At 44.2% G+C, this 22,328-nt stretch overlaps 1 protein-coding gene across 20 annotated transcripts in view; it reads left to right on the plus strand.

Annotated features, from left to right (window-relative positions):
• The window catches only part of RBFOX1 (RNA binding fox-1 homolog 1), a gene marked incomplete at both ends in the record, with an annotated part of 1,044,696 nt that overhangs the window by 960,635 nt on the left and 61,733 nt on the right, over positions 1–22,328 (plus strand). For 14 of the 20 annotated variants that reach the window (XM_079761233.1, XM_079761228.1, XM_079761218.1 and 11 more), the window contains one exon: positions 1,638–1,718. The exons of the other annotated variants lie outside the window; for them this stretch is intronic. In XM_079761233.1, coding sequence (XP_079617359.1) covers positions 1,638–1,718 — 81 coding nt within the window. The remainder of the gene's footprint in view (positions 1–1,637; positions 1,719–22,328) is intronic. 20 annotated transcript variants of the gene reach the window in all.

Below are 22,328 nucleotides of genomic sequence, written 5' to 3' on the forward strand. Positions count from 1 at the left end.
GAGGGACTAGGGGACATTCCTCCAGACAGAACTTCCTCCCAGGGACTACTTCTCCTGGTCAAACATTGGATGGACTGGGCCGACCTGGTGTTGGGGGAGGGAGAGATGAGTCAGGAATGTTAATAGAATCTTTGTGTAACCTGGAAATAATGTACAAAAATCCAGAGAGACACCAGGATCAGGGGAGAAGTGGAATTTGGGGACGGCCCCCCTCAGTCTCCTCCTGCGATCCCTCTGTTTTGGCTTGGCACCTGAGGGACAGGGGAATAGAGGCGAGGAGACCACCTTTGGAGTTGTGTCTGGGTTTGTACATCTGGAAACATTACTGTCTCTTAATGGCGTCCTGTGGCAGCCCCTCTCTATTTGGTGAAGCCCCACTCACTCTGGAAGTTCAGCTTGTGTTGAACTTGGGTAAGGTACCAAAAGGTTATATAGAACGTCCCCCTCATCACCCGAGGGCAGGTCTCCAAGGGTCCAGGTGAGTCCCAGGTTCCCTGAGGGTCAGGCTTCCTTTCATAGGGGATTGCTTTCCTATGATGACGGGAGAATACAGAGACCAATGGAGGCGTTGACCTTGACCGGACAGGGAAGTGGACACAAACCCCAGGAATGTATTCCCATCATCAGGAATGGGCGGCAAGCTCCTCAAACGTCTCTCTCCCATTTTGCAAAGCCTTGGCGTTTGAGCAGCAGAAGGAGAGCACACTTGATACCCCGAAGAGCCCTGGCCCTCATCCTTGGAGGTGGTGGTTGAGCCAAACATGGCAGAGATTGAGAGATATCTCAGGAGTCCACCTTTCTTCCCACCTTTCTTCCTCTTTGCAAGGATGAGCCGGTGCCCTTTGCTGTAAATCCGGGGCAAGTCCTCCCTGCAGTGCCGCTGTGGGTGGTCTGTGGGGGCAGTGACGCAGCCTCTCCCATTGGGGGCTGGGAGCTTTAGGGGAGACATAGAAGTCATAGATGGTCTCACCCCGAGTCCACAGGGGAGTCTGGGTGGGTCACAGGACAGCGAGAGTTGCATTTGTTTCTTCCCTGTCTTGTGCTCTTCCTCAAAAGAACTGATTCGGACTTAAGTGTGTGTGGTGGGGGAGGAACACTTTTCTGTAAACATAGCAACACACGTGCTTGTCATTTGCTGAGTAATGATTCTGAGCCAGCCCCTGTGTTGGGCATGTCTCCGTCGTACAACTCACCACCCCTCCTGCAGGTAGGTATATTCACCCCATTTTCCAGATGGGAATGCCAAGGCACAGAGAGGTACAGTCACTCACCATGATCACACAGCAAAGTAGTGTCTGAGTCAGGTTTGCTATCTCGTTCTCCCTGAAATCTCTACACCCCCCCTTTGAGCATGGCATGCTGCTTCCGATATGGACCTGAAACTGGGGTCCTGGGCCAGCCAGACCCCTCTACGCCCACCCCGTGGGGAAAGGAATGACATGTGCTTGGTGGGCTGGGGGCGGGCCTCCACCGGCTCCCTCTGGCTAAGGCAGGGGCTGCTGTGGGGGTCCCATCACGCGCTCTGGGATGGGGCTATGTTTTCATTTGCCTGCCTTTCTCGTTTGCGTTGCCGGATCTCTCAGGTGTAGTGTGCCTGTTCCCAAACCAGATACCATCTATCTCTCTCTCTTTCGTAGGCACGGTGCTGTTGTGCCAGGCAAACCAGGAGGGATCTTCCATGTACAGTGCCCCCAGTTCACTTGTATATACTTCCGCAAGTAAGCCCATGTTGTGGCTCCTTTTTTTGTTTTGTGACATAACTCTGAGTCCACTCACCCTCCCTGCCATGTAAGTTCCCTTCCCCCCCCTCCGCACCGCCCTCCCGCGTGGCTCCCTCCAGGTGATTTTGATTTTCATGAGCATGTCTCTGTTTCCCGTTGCCTTAGCATCCAGTCCCTCTGCTCATTACGTCTGAATCCTCACGTCCTGATGTCCCAGCCATTCTTTGTGCGGACCTGTCAGGACTGGGTCCAATGGATGGGACTTGGGGTATTGGGGTGGGGGAGGGGAAGGGAAGGGAAGGAGGGAAGACACTATAGCTCATTACCTGCCTTCTATCACAGCTTTGTAAATTCATAGGAGAAAATTTGAATTAAAACATTCAGGCCATTCAACTGGCACCCTAGCCTGGCAAAGGTGCTGGGTCAGTCCTCTTGAACGGAATTTCCTCACTGTGGGAAATATGAGCAGCCTGGGCTAGTGACTTGTTTGCAAAGCTGTTCTATCCTTGGCTATGTGATTCCATTGAGGAAGAGGAGGGGGAGGAGGGGGAGAGAAAAGAATGTGGTTTTGTCCGCCCCCTCCACCCCCCCATTTAAGTAGGGGAAACAACAAGTTAAAGGTTCTTTACTAGATGTAAGTATACCCATCAAGGACTAGGGGGAGGAAACCAAAATAACAAGGGAAGCCAGATCACAATGCTGAGGTGGAAAATAAGGGTTTCTCTGCCTGGGGTGGATGCTCTGAAGAATGGCCACTCCCTCTCCCAATTCGAAGAGCAGGATCTAAAGTGCTCGCGGATCCCACATGGTTCCCAGCCCCTCCTCAGTCTCTAGCCACAGTCTGACCTCGTCATCTGTTTCATACTGTGTGTCTACACCCTGTGCAATTCCTATACCTGCCCAAACAGGTCCTCATTGGGATCCTTGCTCAGAAGTGAGTCTGAGACCCTGGGGAGGTGGGATGCTTCTGAGACTGGCTAGAGATGGGGTGGGGGAGAGCTGAGGATGCAGGCTCATGATGATTAGAGGATGAGAGACAGGAGAAGCCTGACCACCTGCCAAGACCGAGCATCTCAATTCCCAAAGGTTGAGATAAACCCACCTCTTCACAGTGGGGTAACAGTTAAAAGCAGTGACAGGGACCCCAAAACATGATCATGAGAAGGCTTCAGGTCATGTGGGCAGCCAAGGGCTTCTCCCAACCAGAGCATAATCTTCAATAGCAGTTTCGACATTCATGAAATGCAAGGTCTCCGAGAAGCTAGCCATACCAGCCAGATGCGGTTCCTCCGGCATTTATGAAAATTGTCCCATTTGGGCCAGTGCAAATGCCTGTGCATACGTATCGTAGATGAGAATGCTACTATACATTTTCACATGCTCAACCTTGTTTTTGATGCTCGCAAAATCTGCACCAGGTAGGTTTTTTAATGTTTTTGCTTTACAGCCTAGGAAATGGGGGGCACAGAGAAGTGGGGTGGTTCACCCAGGACCACCCAGCCAGTATAGGGTAGATTTGCTTTTCAAACCTGGGGAAATTACTTAATCTTCTGGCCCCATTTGGCTCTAAATCTCATCATCATCCCACTGTACTGGTCCCTCCCTCATCTCTATACACACTATTTCTGAAGGAGAGTTGGGTTGCGTTCCAGAGGGTTACTTCGTTTTTTTCTTTAATACAGTTGTCTTATGGGACCATCTGGGAGGAAACCGCCCATCTTTGCACTGACCAGTGGGGGTGCTCCTGGGACCGAGACACTGACTTTTTCATTTTACTTAATTTCAATTAGTGTTACTCTAATTAGCCTTGAGAGGCTAATGGCCACCATATTGGACAGTGGGGCTTTCTATAATCATAGGCTGTATTTATATTTCCATTTTCTTTTCAGAAGGGCACGAAATAAATCAAGCTAAAAAAAAAAAGGCTGGTTTTAATTGGTATACCAGTGGTCGGCAAACTCATTAGTCAACAGAGCCAAATATCAACAGTACAACGATTGGCATTTCTTTTGAGAGCCAAATTTTTTAAACTTAAACTTCTTCTAACGCCACTTCTTCAAAATAGACTCGCCCAGGCCGTGGTATTTTGTGGAAGAGCCACACTCAAGGGGCCAAAGAGCCGCATGTGGCTCGCGAGCCGCAGTTTGCCTACCACTGCTATACTATAGCCATTCTAGAGTGACTCGGGGAAACTATGTGTGATCGTGTCAAACACAGAACTAGGCCACAGTTCTCCATATTTATTTAAATTTGTAATTGTTTTTATTGTTGACAGTACTGCAGATGTCCCCCATGTCCCCCCTCCACCCAGCCTCTGCCCCACCCCAGGCCTTCACCACACTATTATCTGTGTCCGTGGGCTATGCACATATGCATACAAGTTCATTGGTTAATCTCTTCTAGTCTCCCACGCCCCTGCCCTCTGAGATCTGTCAGTCTGTTCCATGCATCCATGCCTCTGGACCTGTTTTGTCTGTCAGTTTATTTTGTTCATTAGATTCCACATATAAGTGAGAGCATGTGTTACCTGTCTCCGTTCTCCATATTAAAAGCAGTGAAACACATGGGAAATGAAACCATGTGATGCAGTGGTCAGCAAACTACAGCCAAGGGCCACATCCAGCCCACAGCCTGCTTTTGTAAGGCTTGTGAGCAAAGAATGAGTTTAGATTTTTTAAAAAGCATTATAAAAACAAAACAAAAACAGAAATAACGGGAAAGAGACATAGGTTGTCCACAGAGCCTAAAATCTTGATAATCTGTCTCTTTATAAAAAAAAAAGTATTCTGAATTCTGACTTAATGGGTCCATTTTATTATTGAAAATTGACAATGGGACTGTTGCTTCGCTGTTTACAATACTTTTTTTCTGAGTTTAAGAGTAAACATTTATAATAATTATAGACACTGTATGATGTGTGCCCAACACCCTTCATTTTAAAATTGTATAATCAGCCATATTATTTACACATTTGTCATTCCATTATTTTCACTTATTATCCTGTCATGTGTACTTTATGCAAATATGTTAATGACCTCATAATAATCTGTTGTTTCATGATATTACATTTTAATATATCCCCCCTCCTTTTGGGGTACTTAGATTGATAGAAAATTTTTAAAAATAATAAGGAAAATCAATGTCCTGGTATGTATTAGTATCAAAGACAACAACAGTGACTAGCTAACCCTCCTATCCCATAACAAAACAAAACAAAAGCTGGCTTCTTGCCCCCTCCCCCCCAGTAATGGTATTTAGACTGACCAGCTCAGCTAGTGTTTTGTAAGGGCAACCAACCTGAGACCTCCCCTTCTCCAGCTGGGTGGCAGGAAGGGCCTTCCATTATCTGTATCCTGAGGCCACGCATTGCCGCTGAGTGTAAAGATTATCCATTCCTCCCAAAGCACTTGGCTGAGATTTCCTTTCTCCCTCTTCTCCAAGTCAGCAATGCCTTTTTGGGCCAGGCTGTTTGCAGTTAGCTGTCTTCTTTGCAACATTTACTTGGGTTTCCTCTTCCAGATTAAGGTGTATATTCCGGTACAAAGTCACACCCCATTTCCACCAGACTCAGTCACCTGAGATGCCTCTCCTCCAGGTCTGACATACACCTGGGTAAGGGCCAGAAGCCATGTCTTTGAGGTCTGAACAGTGTGGCCTCTTTTTCTCTCAGGATCCAGCCTTTTCCGCAAAAGCTGAGGCCCCCCTCTCTTCTCAGCCATTGTTTAGGGTTCACCTGTTTGTTTTTTTTAGCTTGAAAGTGGTTTCTCGCTTTGGAGGAACAGGTGTGCTCCTGGAAAAGGGGGGCATGCATCGCACTTTCGTAAATTGTATCCTCTGTGTTCACTGGCTTCCATGAGCACTCCTGAGTTTGTATTTGTTTCACGCATCTTTACCTGACCTTGGATGTTTTAGACTTAAATTGTCCTGTTTTGTAGCCAAATAGCTCATCATCTGTAAATAACACCCTTAAATGCAGTAGGGGAGATGGTTTTTAAAGGAACCCTGCTGAATTAGTCAGTAATGAAAATAACTCTACTGAAGTTATCTGTTTTTTTAAGATGCATTTTTGCATAATGGGTTTTCCCCCTTAAGTGAACCATCCTCATAGTACAACCCAGGACATGAAAGCATTCAGAGAAAGGTTTGCACGCAGGTACTGTCAGTACAGCCTAATCCCATAGAGTCTCCCATCTCATACCACTGACTCCAGTTTCTTCTCCTCATGCCTTTTAGCCTAGTGTGAAACCCTAGTTCAAGTATCATGGGACACCAAACATCCTCTTACATGTCCTCATAAACCACTCATTCGGAATGTACAACGGGCCTACTTTCTGCCAAACTTTAAATAAAGTCAGAGCAAAACTCCAGAGAATAAGGGAAGATCATCTTGCCCCAAATGCAAAACATGTAGTATTAATATTGTTGTCTTAAGAAATTAATTTCAATCAACTAAATTAATCTAATAAAATACTTTTAATCATTTTAAAACAAATTTTTTAAATTAATTTGAAAGAGGAAGAGAGATAGAGAGAGAGATGGATGTGAGAGGAAAACATCAATTAGCTACCTCCTGTATGTGTCCCGACCAGGGATTGAACCTAAAACCTAGCTATGTGACCTGACGGGGAATCGAACCTGCAACCTTTTGGTGTACAGAATGACATTCTAGCTGAGCCACCCGGCTAGAGCAATTTTAAAATAATATTAATTAATTAATTAACCTTGTGTGTGCTTTGAATAGCAAACAACACAACCCCTAGGCCAGTGGTGGGCAGGCCCCGCCTGTCCGGAGTGAAAGGCACCAGCCACATGAGCACTGTTTGCACACAGTGAATGCATAATATAAAAACGTCGCCAGGCCGAAGTAGGAAGGTAAAGAACATCTCACCTCTCTTCCAAGTGAAGGCATTACTCTGGTTTTTACTCGTTGAAACACGCAGCGGTAAATCATTGGTTCCATAAATATGAAAGCCCACCTCCAATATGGATCAGCAAAGCCAGCAATCACTCACCCTCATTTCCATATGGAGTAGATGTTTCCAGAAGGAGGTAAATATCACCAGCTTTATTTTCTTTACCATTTTACGAATAGATTTTCAAAGACAAAAGAGACATGGGCTCACTGTAATCAGGGAAACATGCAAACAAACCAAAACACACACGTATGGAATAATATGGTAAAAATATTCCCACTTCATTAAAAAACACAAGTTCTTCAAGTAATTCACATTGAATCCCTGGTAAGTATCTCTCTACATGTTTTCATAATAATGCAAAGGAGGACATACACACATGCAAGGGGGAGTGGTAGTAGTACGATTTTAAACAGGGCAGTGTACACATATGAATCATGTTTCATTTCATTTAATAATACACGTGAACCATCTCCTGTTAAGCCTTTTGATATTGTCATGCTGTTCCATGACGTGGGTGGTCCACAGTTTACTCAACCATTCTCTATCCATGGTAGTTCAAGCTCCTTCTTTTTATACCACCCCACAAACACTTGTATGTATACCCTGACACACCAGAGCTTCACATTTTACATCTAGACTCCCAAACATGGGACTGTTTGTTCTGTCCAAACATTCTTGCCAGCACCTGCATATTTTGCTTTTTTTAATTTTGCAAATTGGATGGATGAAAAATAGCATTTCAGTTTGCTCCAGTGAACATTTGCCTTTCTCCCAGTGAAGAGCATCATCCTTCACAAATTTAATTGTCGTTTGGATGTTACCACTAGTGACTTTTCAATACACATCTGCTCATTTCTCTCATGTGTTTTCTCATTTATTTTAATTCACATTGAGAGATCATTATTCATCAGGGAGAATAACCTGAGTATAGGATAGATGTTGCCAATATCTATCCTATTTCGGTCATTTGATTTTGCTTACATTCCAGCATATAGTCTTAATTATATAGGCAAATATATCTGTATTTTCTTTTGTTAGTGACACCATAGTGCCAACATGGTCTGTTCTGGTGAGAATTCTTCCTAGCTGGTAGATGATGGCCTTCTCACTGTGTCTTCATATGACACTCTAAAGGCACTAATCCTTTCCTGAGGGCCCCATCCTTTTGACCTCATATAAACCTAATTACCTCCCATTTCTAAGTACTAGCATAGTGGGATTTAACGGGTCTACATATGAGTTTAGGGTCGGGGGCAATGAGCAGACTTTAGTCCGTAGGAAACACCTTGACACAGAGGGGCCAGTTTCATTGTAAAGGACTCGGAAAAAAAGCATTTTTCAGCAGCAATTTCTGTATGGTTCTATATGCTTATCAATGCATACAAGTATTTTCACATAGTTACATGGAAGCCACCACTTTCAACCTATGCAAAGACAAATCCTAAAATAAAAGGAAGATAACTGTTTATTGCTCCTAAATTTTCACCCCTGACAGCAAGGGGAAAAAAAATCTGTTATCACAGGCAAATACTCAGGAACCTTAATGTTATCGAAATGCAAAGTCATCTCCTCCATTCACTTTTATGAAACTCAAGGGCAAGTGCTAGTGGCATAGTTTTAATTGATATATTGATTGCAGATTGTATGGAAGTAATTGTGTGGAATTCATAAAACAATGATTTAAGTGGCAGAAACATACATAAATCAGGCCTGCACTTTCTACATTTAGGTAATGGATAGAGCTTCCATTGGTTTCTGTAATTAAAGCAATGGCCTCACTTAATTTATGGCTTCCTCTTTCTTCTGCCCAATACAGAAAATGTCACTAGACTGAGTTCAATAATAGAAAGTGCACATCCAGGGCATTGTGTTACTGATACATCGGTTTAAAAAAACACACACACGTCCTCTTTCCAGTAACTCGGAGCTTCCTGGCAGCCTCCCAGAAAGGCTTTTCTAACAGTTTCTAGAGAAGAATAATCTGGGACCAGGTTGAGGAAAGTGAGGCACTCCCCTCAGACAACATTTACAGAGGCTCCAGGAAGCTCAGTCATCAAGGTGAATAGTATGTTGATGCAATATTTCAAAATATTGGCATTGAATGGAAAAATTTCATGGAACAAATATTAACATTTTTCCTAAGATAGGATGATTATTATTAATTTATATTTTGCCTTAGGATCCAATATGGCTCAGCCTAGCACTTCTTAATTTAGATTTTAAAAAGATATTTCTATTGATATTTTTTAGAGAAGAGGGTAGGGGAGATGGGAGAGAGAAAGAGAAAAATGGATGTGAGAGCAGAACATGGATCTGCTGCCTCCTGTGACCTCGGGGATTGAGCCCACAACCCAGGCATGCCCCTGACCTTGAATCGAACCAGCAACCTTTCGGTGCACAGGACAAAGCCCAACCAACTGAGCCACACTGGCCAGGGCTCTTTATTTAAATTTGGACTGTTTCTCATGAAATTTTTGGCAATAATTTTATTTTTTTAAATTGCACTGAACTATACTTCATCTTGATTACTTGTTTCTTTGGAGGTCCCTCATTTAAATTTTACACCCAAGGTGAGTGCCTAACTAATCTTACCCTAGTTCCTGCCCTGATATATAAAACAACAACAACAACAACAACAATAATAATAATAATAAATGGTTATTGAGAACTTCCTATATGTTGAGCATTCTGCTAACCATTCATATGAACTTTTTCAATTAATCCTCACAAGTTAACTATGAAATAGGTATGATTATTCTGCCTCCTTTTACATGAGAAAATTTGAGGTCAGAGGGATTAAGGAACTTGTGCAGTGTCCCACAGCCAGATCAACTTGAACCCGGCCTAACAGAATTTCAAGACTTCCACCTTTACTGGTCTCTAAATTTTCCCACCAGTGGCTGCAAACCAGCAGTGCCACCTGCTCGGCTTCTGGAAACGTCCGCACAGGGACTGGTCAGGCAGAAACTCTAAGCAGCTGCCCAGCCTCTCCGCTCAGCCCCTGTTGTCCTTCCCATCCCAGAATTTCTGGAGAGGCCGTTCTTCCCTGTCTGCTCTGCCTGGCCAGGGTTGGCAAAGTTGTTCTTTAAAAGGCCAGCGAGTCAATAGTTCCAGTCTTATGGACCACCTGGTCTCTTGAAACTCACCATAGACTATACATAAATGAATAGGTGTGGCTGTGCTTCCAATAAAACTTTATTTACAAAACGGTCTTCAAGCCAGATTTGGCCTATAGGTTACCAACCCCTTTGTCAGACCATCATTTAAAATGGGACAGCTGTAAGATTTTCAGCAATAAAGAAAAATAAAAAGGTGGGCAGGGCACAGGGCAGCTGGCTCCCTGGGGGTGGAGATAAAAAGACTTCTTCTTTTTAATATATTTTTATTGATTTCAGAGAGGAAGGGAAAGCAAGAGAGAGATAGAAACATCAATGATGAGAGAGAATCATTGGTCGGCTGCCTCCTGCACACCCCCCACAGGGGATCGAGCCCCCAACCCGGGCATATGCCCTTGACTGGAATCAAACCCGGCACCCTTCACTCTGCAGGCCTATGCTCTATCCACTGAGCCAAACCAGCTAGGGCAAAGGAGACTTCTTTTCAATGTGCACCCTCATGCATTTTGGGCATTTTGAATTATTTTGTCACATTTTAAGACAAATAATGGAAGGTAAACATGTCAAAGAATACCCTCTCCCTGATACATATTAAATTAGAATGTAGACATAAATTCAGACTAGATACAATTTCAATTGATGTAGTTTTGCTCTCACAATAAACAACAAACAAATCTGGATGTGGGGGCTTTGTTTTGGTGCTGTTTTCCTGGGATAGATAGTGAGACTTTCTCAGCCCTCCCAGGATCCCTCACCCTCCACCCCGGCCTCTTCTGGTTCCTCCCACACACTGCCCAATGCTGGCTGTCAGAGAGGCTCAGACGGATCCTTCTGATCAGGAATCAGCCAGTGCTTCATTCCTTCTGTGTCCATGACTTAGCATTATGGTGACAGCGTGTGCCCTCTGTCACTGTCTCTGAAACAAGCCCTTCCTCTTTACTCATCTGTCCTTTGATGGGGAAGGGGATTGAAAATGCATCACTTTATTCAACCAATCTTCATCAGGTTCTTTCCACATGCCAGGTACCATTCTATGCCCTGTGACTACTAAGTGAACACGAGGTCCACAAGTTGATGCTGTAGTGCCTACATTCTCATAGAAAAGATAGATAATGGACAGATATATAAGGCTAAGATCTCAGAATTGCAAACACACCACTCCTAGGGATATTTGGGAGGTCTTTCCCATTCGGAGATTTACCCACTGTTAACACCTCCTGGTAGGTGAACTAAATATCCATGCTTATCCCATCATTCCACACTAGAGATAGACACACTTAGCTTCTGCAGTCCTAGTTCCCTCGTTGAATTCATGGAAGAAGAGATTTTGAGACACCTACCACGTGCCATGCTCTGCCTGTTGCCTCAATCATAGCACACGCCTGATGGACTGAACAGTGGTTGTCCACAGTTGGACCCAGCTGTCGGCAGCCACTGCTGATGAAGAGACCCCAGAAACCATTCTTTCTCCATCACCTGAGCACCATCTCCTCGCTTTGCTCCATCTGCCCTGCGTTCCCACGGCCCAGCACATCTCTCATTTATTAAGAGGTTACTTTTAAGAGTTGTTTTTTTCCCTAGTGATTCTGCCTGGACACCAGTTTTCAGAAGTGGTTCATTTGTATTTTCAGTCCCCACCATTTCCAGCCCAACTGGGTTAGCTCCCACTTCCACATCGGTGTGGTTACTTTGGCCGAATAGTAATAGTCCCATTACTTCTTCTTTGTCCTTTTTAAAAAAAAAATGAATTTCAGGAAAATAAAAAGAAAATCACTAGTAAAACACCCTCCACCCTTAGCTGCTTAAAGGGAAGAATCTGCGGAGAAGCCACATTCCAGGCAGCTGCTCTTGGCTCTCCGGCGCTCTGGCTATTAATCTCCATGCAGAATGGTGGCTTTCTTCCTTTTCAGACGGGGGTCTCCCTTCTGCAAAAGACGCCGGTTGCAAAACCTGCCGTCCCGCGGTGTGCCCCCAAACATCTTATTTGTCTTGATATTTCTTTCACAGAAACACATATGACAGATAAGGAGTCACCAGAGGATGGTTTGCTTTGTGTCAGACAGATATTAAAACAATAAACCACGTTGTCCTGGGATTCCCGTGCTCGCACAGCCAGAGAACAAGGCCAAGATGAGACGTTTCTGAAAGGCAGCGAGGCAGTTGTTTGGGGGAATTCCCTGGGAACCCGAGTCCTGTGATCCCACTGACAGAAAGCACTTTTTAATGCTCACGTTTTCTTAGGAGAAGCTGCAGACTGCCTGGTGCAGCTCCCCCATTTAACTCCTCCACCATGCCCACCTTCCACCGCCCCTGGCAGGGGCCAGAGGGAAATCCTTCAATGAGTTGAGAAGCTATTTTCCGAGTTCATTTTTTATTTGCTCATCTGTATATCATTGGCTTTCTCAAACTAATGTGGATTTAAAATAGAAAGAAAGAAAAAAAAAACCACAACCCTCTATTCTGAGTTCAGAGCTCTGAACATGAAATTTGCAGGGGCCAAAGATAAGGTCCGGTTGATTTCCTGGAATATAAAGGGGCGGTTTGATACCATGGTGCAGGTGTGCATTCCTGGGGACCCAGCTTTGCAGGTGGAGCCACGCCCTCTCATTGGCTGCAGAGCTGGGAGTGAGCATGTTAGGAGGGAAGTAAGAACATCCAATGACACTCATATAATTCAAGTGCTGGCGGGGGGGGGGGGGGGGGGGGGACTCATGGTGCTTCTTGCATAGAAAGGTGTCTAACTGCAGAGTTCCCCCCCTCCCCCCTTTGCCTTATTTCTCTTCAAAAGTGACTCTCCCTGCACAGTGTGGAGATTCATAAAAGGGAAACTGAGCTTGTCTCCCATTGAGGGAAAATAGCCTGGCGTAGTCCATTTAAACACGATAATTTAAACAGTTGCTCTACTAAGGACTCCAAAACCATCAATTTCTTAAATCATGTTTTCATTTATGTAAAGCTATTTTGTCGCTACTGGAGAGCTTGTGGGGAGTGTGAACAAAATGCAGCTTTCAGGACCAAATAGCACACCATGCCTTTTAGATCTGTCTCCTGGGGTTTTGTTGGCATGTGGTGTGGACTCCTGATACCCCGTCACTTTTTATGGAAAAATAAACAAACAAACAAAGACACAAAAACCACCTCTATGGGCACACCTGCTCAAGGATCTATATTATCCCCATCCTTGGTGAATGCGACAGGGATCTAAGCACCATTTCCCAAAAATCATTTTATTTATTTATTTTTAATTAGTTTTTTTCAGTTACAGTTGACATTCAATATTATATTGGTTTCAGTTGTACAGCACAGTGGTTAGACATTTATATTACTTACAAAGGGCGCCCCTAGGCCCGCATAAGTCTAGTACCCACCTGACACCATACATAGTCATTGCAATGTTATTGACTGTATTGCCTATGCTGTATTCTACATCCTCATGACTGTTTTTATAACTGGCAATTTGTACATCTTAATCCCTTCACCTTTTTTCACCCAGCCTCTAAACCCTCTTCCATCTGGCAGCCATCGGTTTGTTCTCTGTATCTATGAGTCTATTTCTGTTCTGTTTGTTTATTTTACAGTTTTTGTTTTTCAGTTTCCACATGTAAGTGAAATCATATGGTGCTTGTCTTTCTCTGTCTGACATTTCACTTAGCGTAATATCCTGTAAGTCCATTCATGTTGTTGCAAATGACAAGATTTCATTCTTTTTATTATGACTGAGTAATATTCCATTGTATATCCAAGATATGAAAGCAACCTAAATGTCCATTAGTATACAATTGGGTAAAGAAGATGTGGTGCATATATATGCAACGGAGTATTACTTGGCCAAAGATAATTTTAGCCCCTAGTATTGGTTCTACAAAGTTCTCTCTGAGCATCCACATGATTTAGTGAGAAGATCTGGAATCAGGCAGAGCTGGGCTTAAATTGTCAAGGTTACACTAGAGGTGTGACCTTGGCCTAGGCTCTTTGCTGTGAAGGTATTCATGGATACCCACTCACCTGTGATCATCAAATATTGTTGTGAAAAAACCTTTCCATTTGCTTGAGGCAATGTAGCTCCTCAAACAAAGGCGTGACCCTTCCCTTCTTTCTTAGAAGCCATATTCTTCAGTACTTGAGAAAGTTCACCAAAGAAGCTGGTCTGGAAGGTTGATGTTGGAATAGTGACTGGACGGACAACTGGATCATTTCTGCATGGTCTCCTTCATTCTGTTCTACTTGGGGGTCTGGGGAGGGCTCCAGTTCTGACATCAGGCAGGGGACCCCTAGGTCCAGATGGCTTGCTTAGCAGGGGTGGGGAACATCCAGCCTGCAGGCCATACAAGGCCAGGGAAATCATTTGGTCTGGCTCTGCCAAGGCATTAGGGGTGAGTTAATTAAATGTTTGACCAAATATAGCAGGCTAATTTGTAAGTTGATAATTTTGTATGGCCTGAGAATGATGATATAAATATCCAAATGGCCCTTGGCAGGGAAAGGTCCTCCAGCCCTGGCTTAGGGTGTCACTCAAAGGATCAGGACTCAGTCTTTCAAATCTGGAAGCTGGCTCTGAAAATCAGATGGCCTCAACAAACTATACCCACAGCGATGGCTGGAGGTAAGATGATTGATGCCTTGGCATCGTGTCCCCATCCGGGGAGCCACTGCCACCCCCTCTGAGGGCCTCGTGTGCGGAGCTGCAGCAACCCCAGAGAGTCATGGAAATCCAGCCCAACATAAGGAAGCTAATTTATCTCACTTGCCCTGTTTCCTACCTGGAGAGGCAATTCACCGAGCTTGCTGTTTCAGCCAGCTGTTAGCTAGATCATGAATGATTTAGCAATTGAGCCTTTACTGTGTATATGCACTCGATAAAGTAATTATTTATAGAAATTATTTGAATTTTTTCCCATGGCTGCCTGAAAAAAAAAAGCTAAATTTTAACACCAGTACAGGTTTTGTCAAACAAATAGATTTTGGCAAATCGCTTCATCCAAATTAAAATAGACCTCAGCATCTCCCAGTTTTGTCTCCAACATCCCATCAAATGACAGAAAGCACTTTTGCAATGCCTTCTGTGGTCCTGCCAAGTCAAACACTCCAAGATTGAGATTCATTCTCGTTTTGCAGGATGAAATGTTACAAAAATCCTGCCCCGGGGGGGTATTGTCAATACCTGTGCGTAGACAGATCACAAATATGTCTTGTGCGCAGTAAAAGCCCATCACTGCACATTCAGCCACCATGGCATTCCACACATTTCTGTTGGATTAATCTGACCATTTGTAACCTGGGAGAAAAGAGGCCGCTACTTGAGGAGGTAGGCAGAGGAGTGTGGCAATTAGTCACAAACCAAGGCTTCTGTCCTCATTCCAAGTTGCAAAGACATGAATGATGAAAGAATACCTGTGCATGAGCGTTGTGTGTGGTTTTGCTGCAGTGTTTTAAATTTGTTTTGAAGTTAGGAAACATTTCTGCTTTGGTAACACCAGACTCACCATTTAGAGTACATCTCTGTGTGTTCATTGTACTGTTACTATTATTATTATTATTATTATTATTATTATTTTTTGGTCCATGACTCATTTCTTTCTGAGGAAGAGATTTATTCTAACCATGTTGTGAGTAAAGTAATAACTGATAACACTATTAATTCTGTTCAGAAAAAAAAAGCACAACACTCCCAAATAAATATTATGGAAGTTTCTTGCTCAAATCTGGGAGAAAAATTCTAGTTGAATTGAGTCATAAGGAGCTTGTTATTCTGACAGTGATGAGGTTTGTGTGTGTAACACCATTCTAGTGCGACCCAGGTCCATTGCTGGGAGAGTCCATTTCCCCAACATTTCTGGATTGTATACGGCCCCGCAGGCTCCATCCAGATGTGGAGATAAGCCCCAGTAGAGAAGGGAAACAGCTTGCCTTGGACTCTTATTGGGAACATAAATCAGTAGTGACCCCTGCGGCCTGGATCCAATTAGTAGAAAAAGAGCAAAGCCCTTCCAGGTGTCTTAAAATCTCAGAACATAAATAAAGAACGTTAGCAATGCACCTGCCCCCTCCTCCACTGTTACCCCCCTGCCCCCACCCAGCAAAGAGCACACTGAGGTCTCAGGGAGACTTGTCAACAGATTCCTCTGCAGATGAACTCAGTCCATGATGAATTGGGGCTGTTTTTTTTTTGGGGGGGGGATGCAGTATGGACATAGGGAAATGATAATAGCAGCTTGTACAGACAATGGGAAGGAAGGAAAATGGAGAAAGTCTTGTCCAAAGCTGACATGGGATGCCTTTGTCCTAGTTGCCTGTTGGGTAATAGGTCAGATGATAGTCTCTCTAGTGTTAAGATGTTTGAGTTCAGATAATTGGGTGAGATTGTGAGCCGCTCTGTATCTTCGGTTCCTCCCAAGAAACTAAGATTGTCATTCTACCTGGTTTCTATGGTTTTGTGAAGAGCTGGTGAGTGAACTGATGGATCTGGAGGTTAGCAAGTGTGAGTAAATAGTAGCTGTTATAACGTACAGTCAGATCTCCTGCATTGGCAATGGAGTACGGGGCGGTGCCATTTGCCAGCTGTATTCACGACGTTGCTTGGATTATTTCAGTTATCACTGCCAGAACTTATAGATACAAAAGGTCCAGAGTCCCTTACCACTGATGTTCTCACTACACCAGGTTCTTGTAGAATCTGCATCCTCCCTATGCAGCATCTTACCAAGTCCTACAGGTTCATGAAGCATCACCCATTTTTCTTCTGTAACTGGACCACTTACTCTGGCATTTTAGTTTATCTGACAATATAATCCATAAACATTATAGGACTTACCTTGGACCAGGTAACCCTCTAGGTGCTGTAGACACAGTATTGATCAAAATAAAGTCTAAAGTTGCAATCAAATAAGAGATTGAAAGAGTGATTAGTGGAGTGGGTGGGGGGGTGATAGAGACTGTGGAGGCAGGTAGGAGATGGAGGGTACAGTTGAGAGGAAACGCCTTGGAGGAGGAGATGATGTTGGAACCAAGATTTGAGTGAGGGAATTAACTCACCCGGTAGAGACTGAACAAAAGACAGAACCTGCAGGAGCAACAGAGAAGCAGCAGCCAGAAACTGGGGGTACATGTGGCCTTTTAGGCTCATACAGTAAAGATTCAGGTCAATGACTTCAGCCTGGGCAGTCCGACCAGTACAGTGTCACCATCTTTATCCCCCTCAAAATATGTGCATTTCTCTCCAAGTTCAAATCCTTGCCCATCCCTTCCACACAGCCTATAACAGCCTAGAAACTTCTGGCTAATTTGGATTTGACTAAAACTTTTGTACCGTGACGTTATGCAGAGAGATTCAATTATGGTGCGCAATGTTTTGTGAGTAACTACCGCCCATAAAAAGTTAATTAATCAGGGCTGTGTCAATTTCCTCGTGCCATGTCAATTTGCTGCCAGGTAATTAATCACTAATCACCCACCAAGCAGCAGGCCGGGGAACAATCCACGAGCCATTTATTGTCTTTCCCCAAATAAATGGCACGCGCAGCCAGGAAGAAACACATCTTGCCTTTCATAATATTTTTATCGACACTTTTGCAAGTTGTAATAGACTGAAGCAACAAGCAGCTGCAGTTCAATGGAATATGAATATTAAAAGAAACAAGTGAGTGGAGATTTATAGGACATTGCGTTTCTGTTATGTCAGTTTTGAGATTAAACCGAGCAAATGAACAGTGAAAAATTACTCTTCCATGTGGAGAATGGTGATTAGACTTGTACATTAATTAGAAATTTTTGTTTTCCTATTCAATGCATTTCAAATGAGGGTGTCCTATAAGGAACTGTTTGTCCAAAATGTAGATTTATTCACTTCTAAACAGCGGTATTTAATATCAACCTGCATTGCTAAATGAAACGAGAGTCCATCCCAAATGTGTGTTTCCGGGATAAAATACGTGAGTGCGAGAACTGGAGATTCCAACAAATTAAGTGGCTCTTTTGGGCTTTTCGTAAGTGATGGAATGGATGGCATTCTTCTTTTTTCCCCCTAAACCTTGAGATTACTGAATTTAAAAAAAAAATAAGCCTTTCCATTTTTACTTTGACCTAGAACTAAATATGTCCCATCACATGCAATTTTCCATGTAAAGTCATTTAAAGATAGTGACCTAGTTGTGTATAAATTCTGTTATAAACCAGTTCGATGTACCTTTACTTGAGATCCATTTTAAACAAACCTTTTTGCCATTTGGAGAGAAAAAAAAATCATTCTCTTTCTGGCTCTTCATTGTGATGTGTATCACAGGATGCTCTACCTCTGAAATGGAGCTATAGCTGGCTGTTTATTCACTTCAGTGTGTTACCTATTATGCCACTTCTTAATTTATGGTCCAGCGTATGGAACAGGAAATCCCTCAAGGGGAATCCCACAGAACCGCGCGCCTGCTGTTGAAATCGCGTCTGCACCCCCAGAATTATGTGAGTGAATATTTCCTACCATAAACTGCCCACAGAGCAATCCAACCCCAAATTAGCATGAAGGTTTCTCAGTCTTGAAACATTCAAAGAAGCGGGTGGTGAGGAAGTGGCTTTGTGGGGGACAAAAAGAGAGCCCCCCCCCTTCTCCATTCCGATGGCACACCTTTTCTTGGGCATCTGGCAACCTCATGCAAATTCAACCCAGCGCACAAATGCAAAGAATAATTGCCCATTAAAGCGGTTGTATATTTTTACGGCTTTGATGTAGAATCTGCCCCCTGTCGGCTTTTGCATCTGCTACTCTGCTCTCTCTCCCAGAGCTCTAAAACTTTAATATGCAGTTTAGCACCCTCAAGTATTTTCCACTGGTTTTGTGTTTCTTCTCTTGGGATTCCTGGGCTGGTGAGATGATCTCATTTGTGTTTATTTTCTAAGGTAAGCACCACTTTGTAAAAGAGACAGAGGGGGGAGGGGTGCGAGCATGTGTTTGTCACGGTAAATACATTGAAGGCAGAGCTCATAGAAGGTTGGAGGTGAAGGCTTTGTCTTTGAGGGGGAGACAGACAGGAAGCAGCGGACACGTGGGTAAATGGCTCATTGGGCTGGTTGATACACCCACGCATCTTCCAATTAAAAACGTTGCTTTTCTTTGATCCTCCAGCACATCACAGTACGCCTCTTGTTACATCCCTAAAGTTTCATCCCTAAAGTTTCCATTTCATTGAGTCCCAGGGTATAGAAAGAACTCCCTATTCCCACTTACGGGGATGGTTACTCCACTCACCTCCCCCAAAATGAGCTCTGGGTATAAATCGAGCTGAAGGTTGGGAGTGGGTGGGCTGAGACTGTTGATGTATCAACAAGATGCTCAATTGGTATTTGCTCCGAAAAGCTCTTGCCCTGTTTTCTTTGGGAGAAACTCATTTTTAGCTTATGAGCTAAATCCAATTTTCGTTGCAGTGATATCAGATTTTTCACTTTGATTCATGCTGGATAAGGTTTCAGAGGGAACCTTTCCAGGATAATGAACCTATGGGTTTTCCCCTCCCTTGCCTCTCTCTTCTCCTGCCAAGAACTAAGGATTTATACTGTATCCATCAAGCAGCCTGAACACTCTGCATTGTTTCCCATAGATGGCCTGTTTACATGTTTATTATCTTGACGTTCAACTAGAAAAAAAAAAACACAATCAAACTCCAGCGTTGAGGTTCAGAAATGCCTCTAATTTTGTGTCTTTTCTTTCCAACACAGTTCTTTAATTTACATTTACCAACCAGTATTGGGCAGGGTGACAGTGTATGACTTTTGTTAACAGTGATTTAACAGACGTGGAGAGGACACTCTGAGTTTCCATTTGGCATTTGGCACTAGATTTCTTAAACATTTTTTTAAAATATATTTTTTTTATTGACTTCAGAGAGGAAGAGAGAGGGAGAGAGAGAAACATCAATGATGAGAGAGAATCATTGATTGGCTGCCTCCTGCAGGAGCCCTACTGAGGATTGAGTCTGCACCCCAGGCATGTGTCCTTGACTGGAATCGAACCTGGGACCCTTCAGGCTGCAGGTCAATGCTCTATCCACTGAGCCAAACCAGCTCGGGCTTATTAAACATTTCTTACCCACTTGCTGGATCCAAACTCCAGAAGTGGGGCGTTGATAGATGGCATGATAATTTTTTTACTCAACATAAAATAAGTGTCTTGCCACAAAGAAAGTGCATAATGAGATGTCTCTTTCTACAAGGTCCAAGGACAAAGCCATTTTGGTGGTGTTTAATCTGTATCTGAAGCATTTATTCAAGTAATTGCTTTAAATATGCAGTTAACCATGTCCCAGCATCTACAAACCAGCATATCTGGTGGGCAAGTGAATAAAAAGTAGTTGCATCTTATGTTGACTCTGAAGGAAGCTCGACAAACAGTTGTGGCGTTTTTGCCCTTGAAATTGATGATTTGTCTTAGTGGCAAGAGAAGAGAGCCCTGTTGTCCTAAACCACCCATTGGAGAACAGCCTTGAAGGGAGGTGGGAGGACACATAAAAGGCACAGCTGCAAATCGGACAAGTTAAGGGTTATAAATATTTGCTGTTCTTTCTTATTGCACAAATGCATTGCATTCAGAGACTGATTCGCTGGGCTGCCAGGAGCATGGTGTGGGGCTGCAGGAAGGAAGGCGCCTTTAATAGGTATCACCTGCTTGCTTTTCCCCAGGACAGGAAACCCATCTTCAGATCCTGACACTGTGCAGCAATAAAAGGGCATTGATAGGAGTTGAGGGTTTGCAATAATACCAAGTCCAATACACTTATCCAGCTTGCCTCCCCATCAGAATCAAAGATATTCCGAGTCGGGTTGCTATGTCTGGGCCAACTCAGCACCAAAACGTATGGATACAGAAATTATTTTTACAAGGATCATGATTCAGATCCAATTGTGTCATTTGCATACTGTTTTTCTGCAAAAGCTGGGCAGGGCATTTTGTATAGAAGACAGCGTTATGAAAGATCGGAAGTACAGAGGTAAGCCCTTTACCCCCCATAAAGAAGCAGCTTGGCATTGCTTAACCACCAGAAGGAGTCCAGGCACGATGTGAGGTACCTGAGGCTGCTCTGCGCCAGGCAGCCTTGTAAATCAGTGGGCAGAGCCGAGGTGCTCCCTGCCCTCATGGAGCTTGCATTCATTCCAGCACCAGCGAGAGTCCTTCAGCCCTGGGGTCCAAGCTACTGGATTGTCAGTACAGCAGGCCCTCCAGTAACATTGTTTTGTTATAATGGCTGATGAGGTGCAGGGGGCACTTAGCTCTTGTGTGTATCCATTAGCCTATCCTATAAGTTGGTTTTGTTATTGGTATGTCATTTCACTTACAGCCGCAGCATCTATTGAGGATGTGAAGGGAGGACTTATTGCACAAAAGGGAAGTTCATGGCAGCCTTGTCCAGAAGAAGATTAACAAATAAAGAGAGGAAGGAAGAGGGAGGGAGGGAGGACAGGAGGAAGAAGGAAAGAGAGGGGAAGAGGGATTGAGGATAGGAAGGAAGAAAGAGGAAGGACATGCTCATTAGTGATGATGACTAACCAGAGACCAGCAGGCCCCTTGGCCAGTCCTCAACTGACAACAGGAAAGCGAGAGCTGAGCTCATCCATCTGGGAGACTCGCACACTTTCTCAGGAGGCTTTGCTCCAATGCATGAACTATGGGACCAGCTTAGTTTACCTAAGGGGACCTGGGCCCCCCGGAAAGCAATATTTACACCAGGAGTTGATGTGAAGTCTTCCCCGTGTTCCTCTAACAAAATAAGAACCCCTCGCATCTGGCCTGTGTAGAGAAGCCCAAAGAGCCTTGTGTGAAGGCCCATCAGTACCTTTTCCTGCCTCGGGAAGGACATTTTCTCTCTGTAGGAAACGGGGTGCAGGTGGAACCCTGGCTCTGCCCTTTTAGCAGCCTGTGCCCCCCTCGCTCTGCTGCCCCGCTTCTGTTTCATGTTATCTCCCAACATCTAAATCCTCCAAGAATTACTGTAAAACCGGCTTGTCGCTGAGAGGGATCTTGCCTCGCTCGCTCGGCACCGCAGCCGGCGATAATGAATGGGTCAGCATAATTACCGTGTTTCCTCACACTGGCAGCCAGCTGCTCTGCCAGATTGTGAATCTTTCATTTTCTTTATTTCAAAATCCAGGGCGTTCCTATGAAAACTTAATGTTTGAACTGTGGGGAGATGGAGTTGGAGTCAAAGCCATGCTCCCTCATTTTCTCCCCGGGCCTGAAGCAAACACCTCGTATCTCATTAGTTCTGGGCTTTTATGATATTAGGATTTACCGCTTTCCCCGTTAAGACCAACACCTCTCTACAATTATTTAAAACCAGCGCCAGGAGACGTGGGTGCTAGGGGCTGGCAGGCTGAGAGTTAAGGACAGTGGCACGATTTGTTTTTAACAATAAAACAGGGTACAGCCCAGCCGTGTGGCTCCGTGGTTGAACGTCGACCTATGAACTAGGATGTCACGTTTGGATTCCTAGTCAGGGCACATGCCCGGGTTGTGGGCTCCATCCCCAGTGTGGGGCGTACAGGAGGCAGCCGATCAATGATTCTCTCTCATCGTTGATGTTTCTATCTCTCCTCCC

Source organism: Cnephaeus nilssonii (genome assembly GCF_951640355.1).
Source record: "Cnephaeus nilssonii genome assembly, chromosome: 2".
In the NCBI taxonomy this organism is placed as follows: domain Eukaryota; kingdom Metazoa; phylum Chordata; class Mammalia; order Chiroptera; family Vespertilionidae; genus Cnephaeus; species Cnephaeus nilssonii.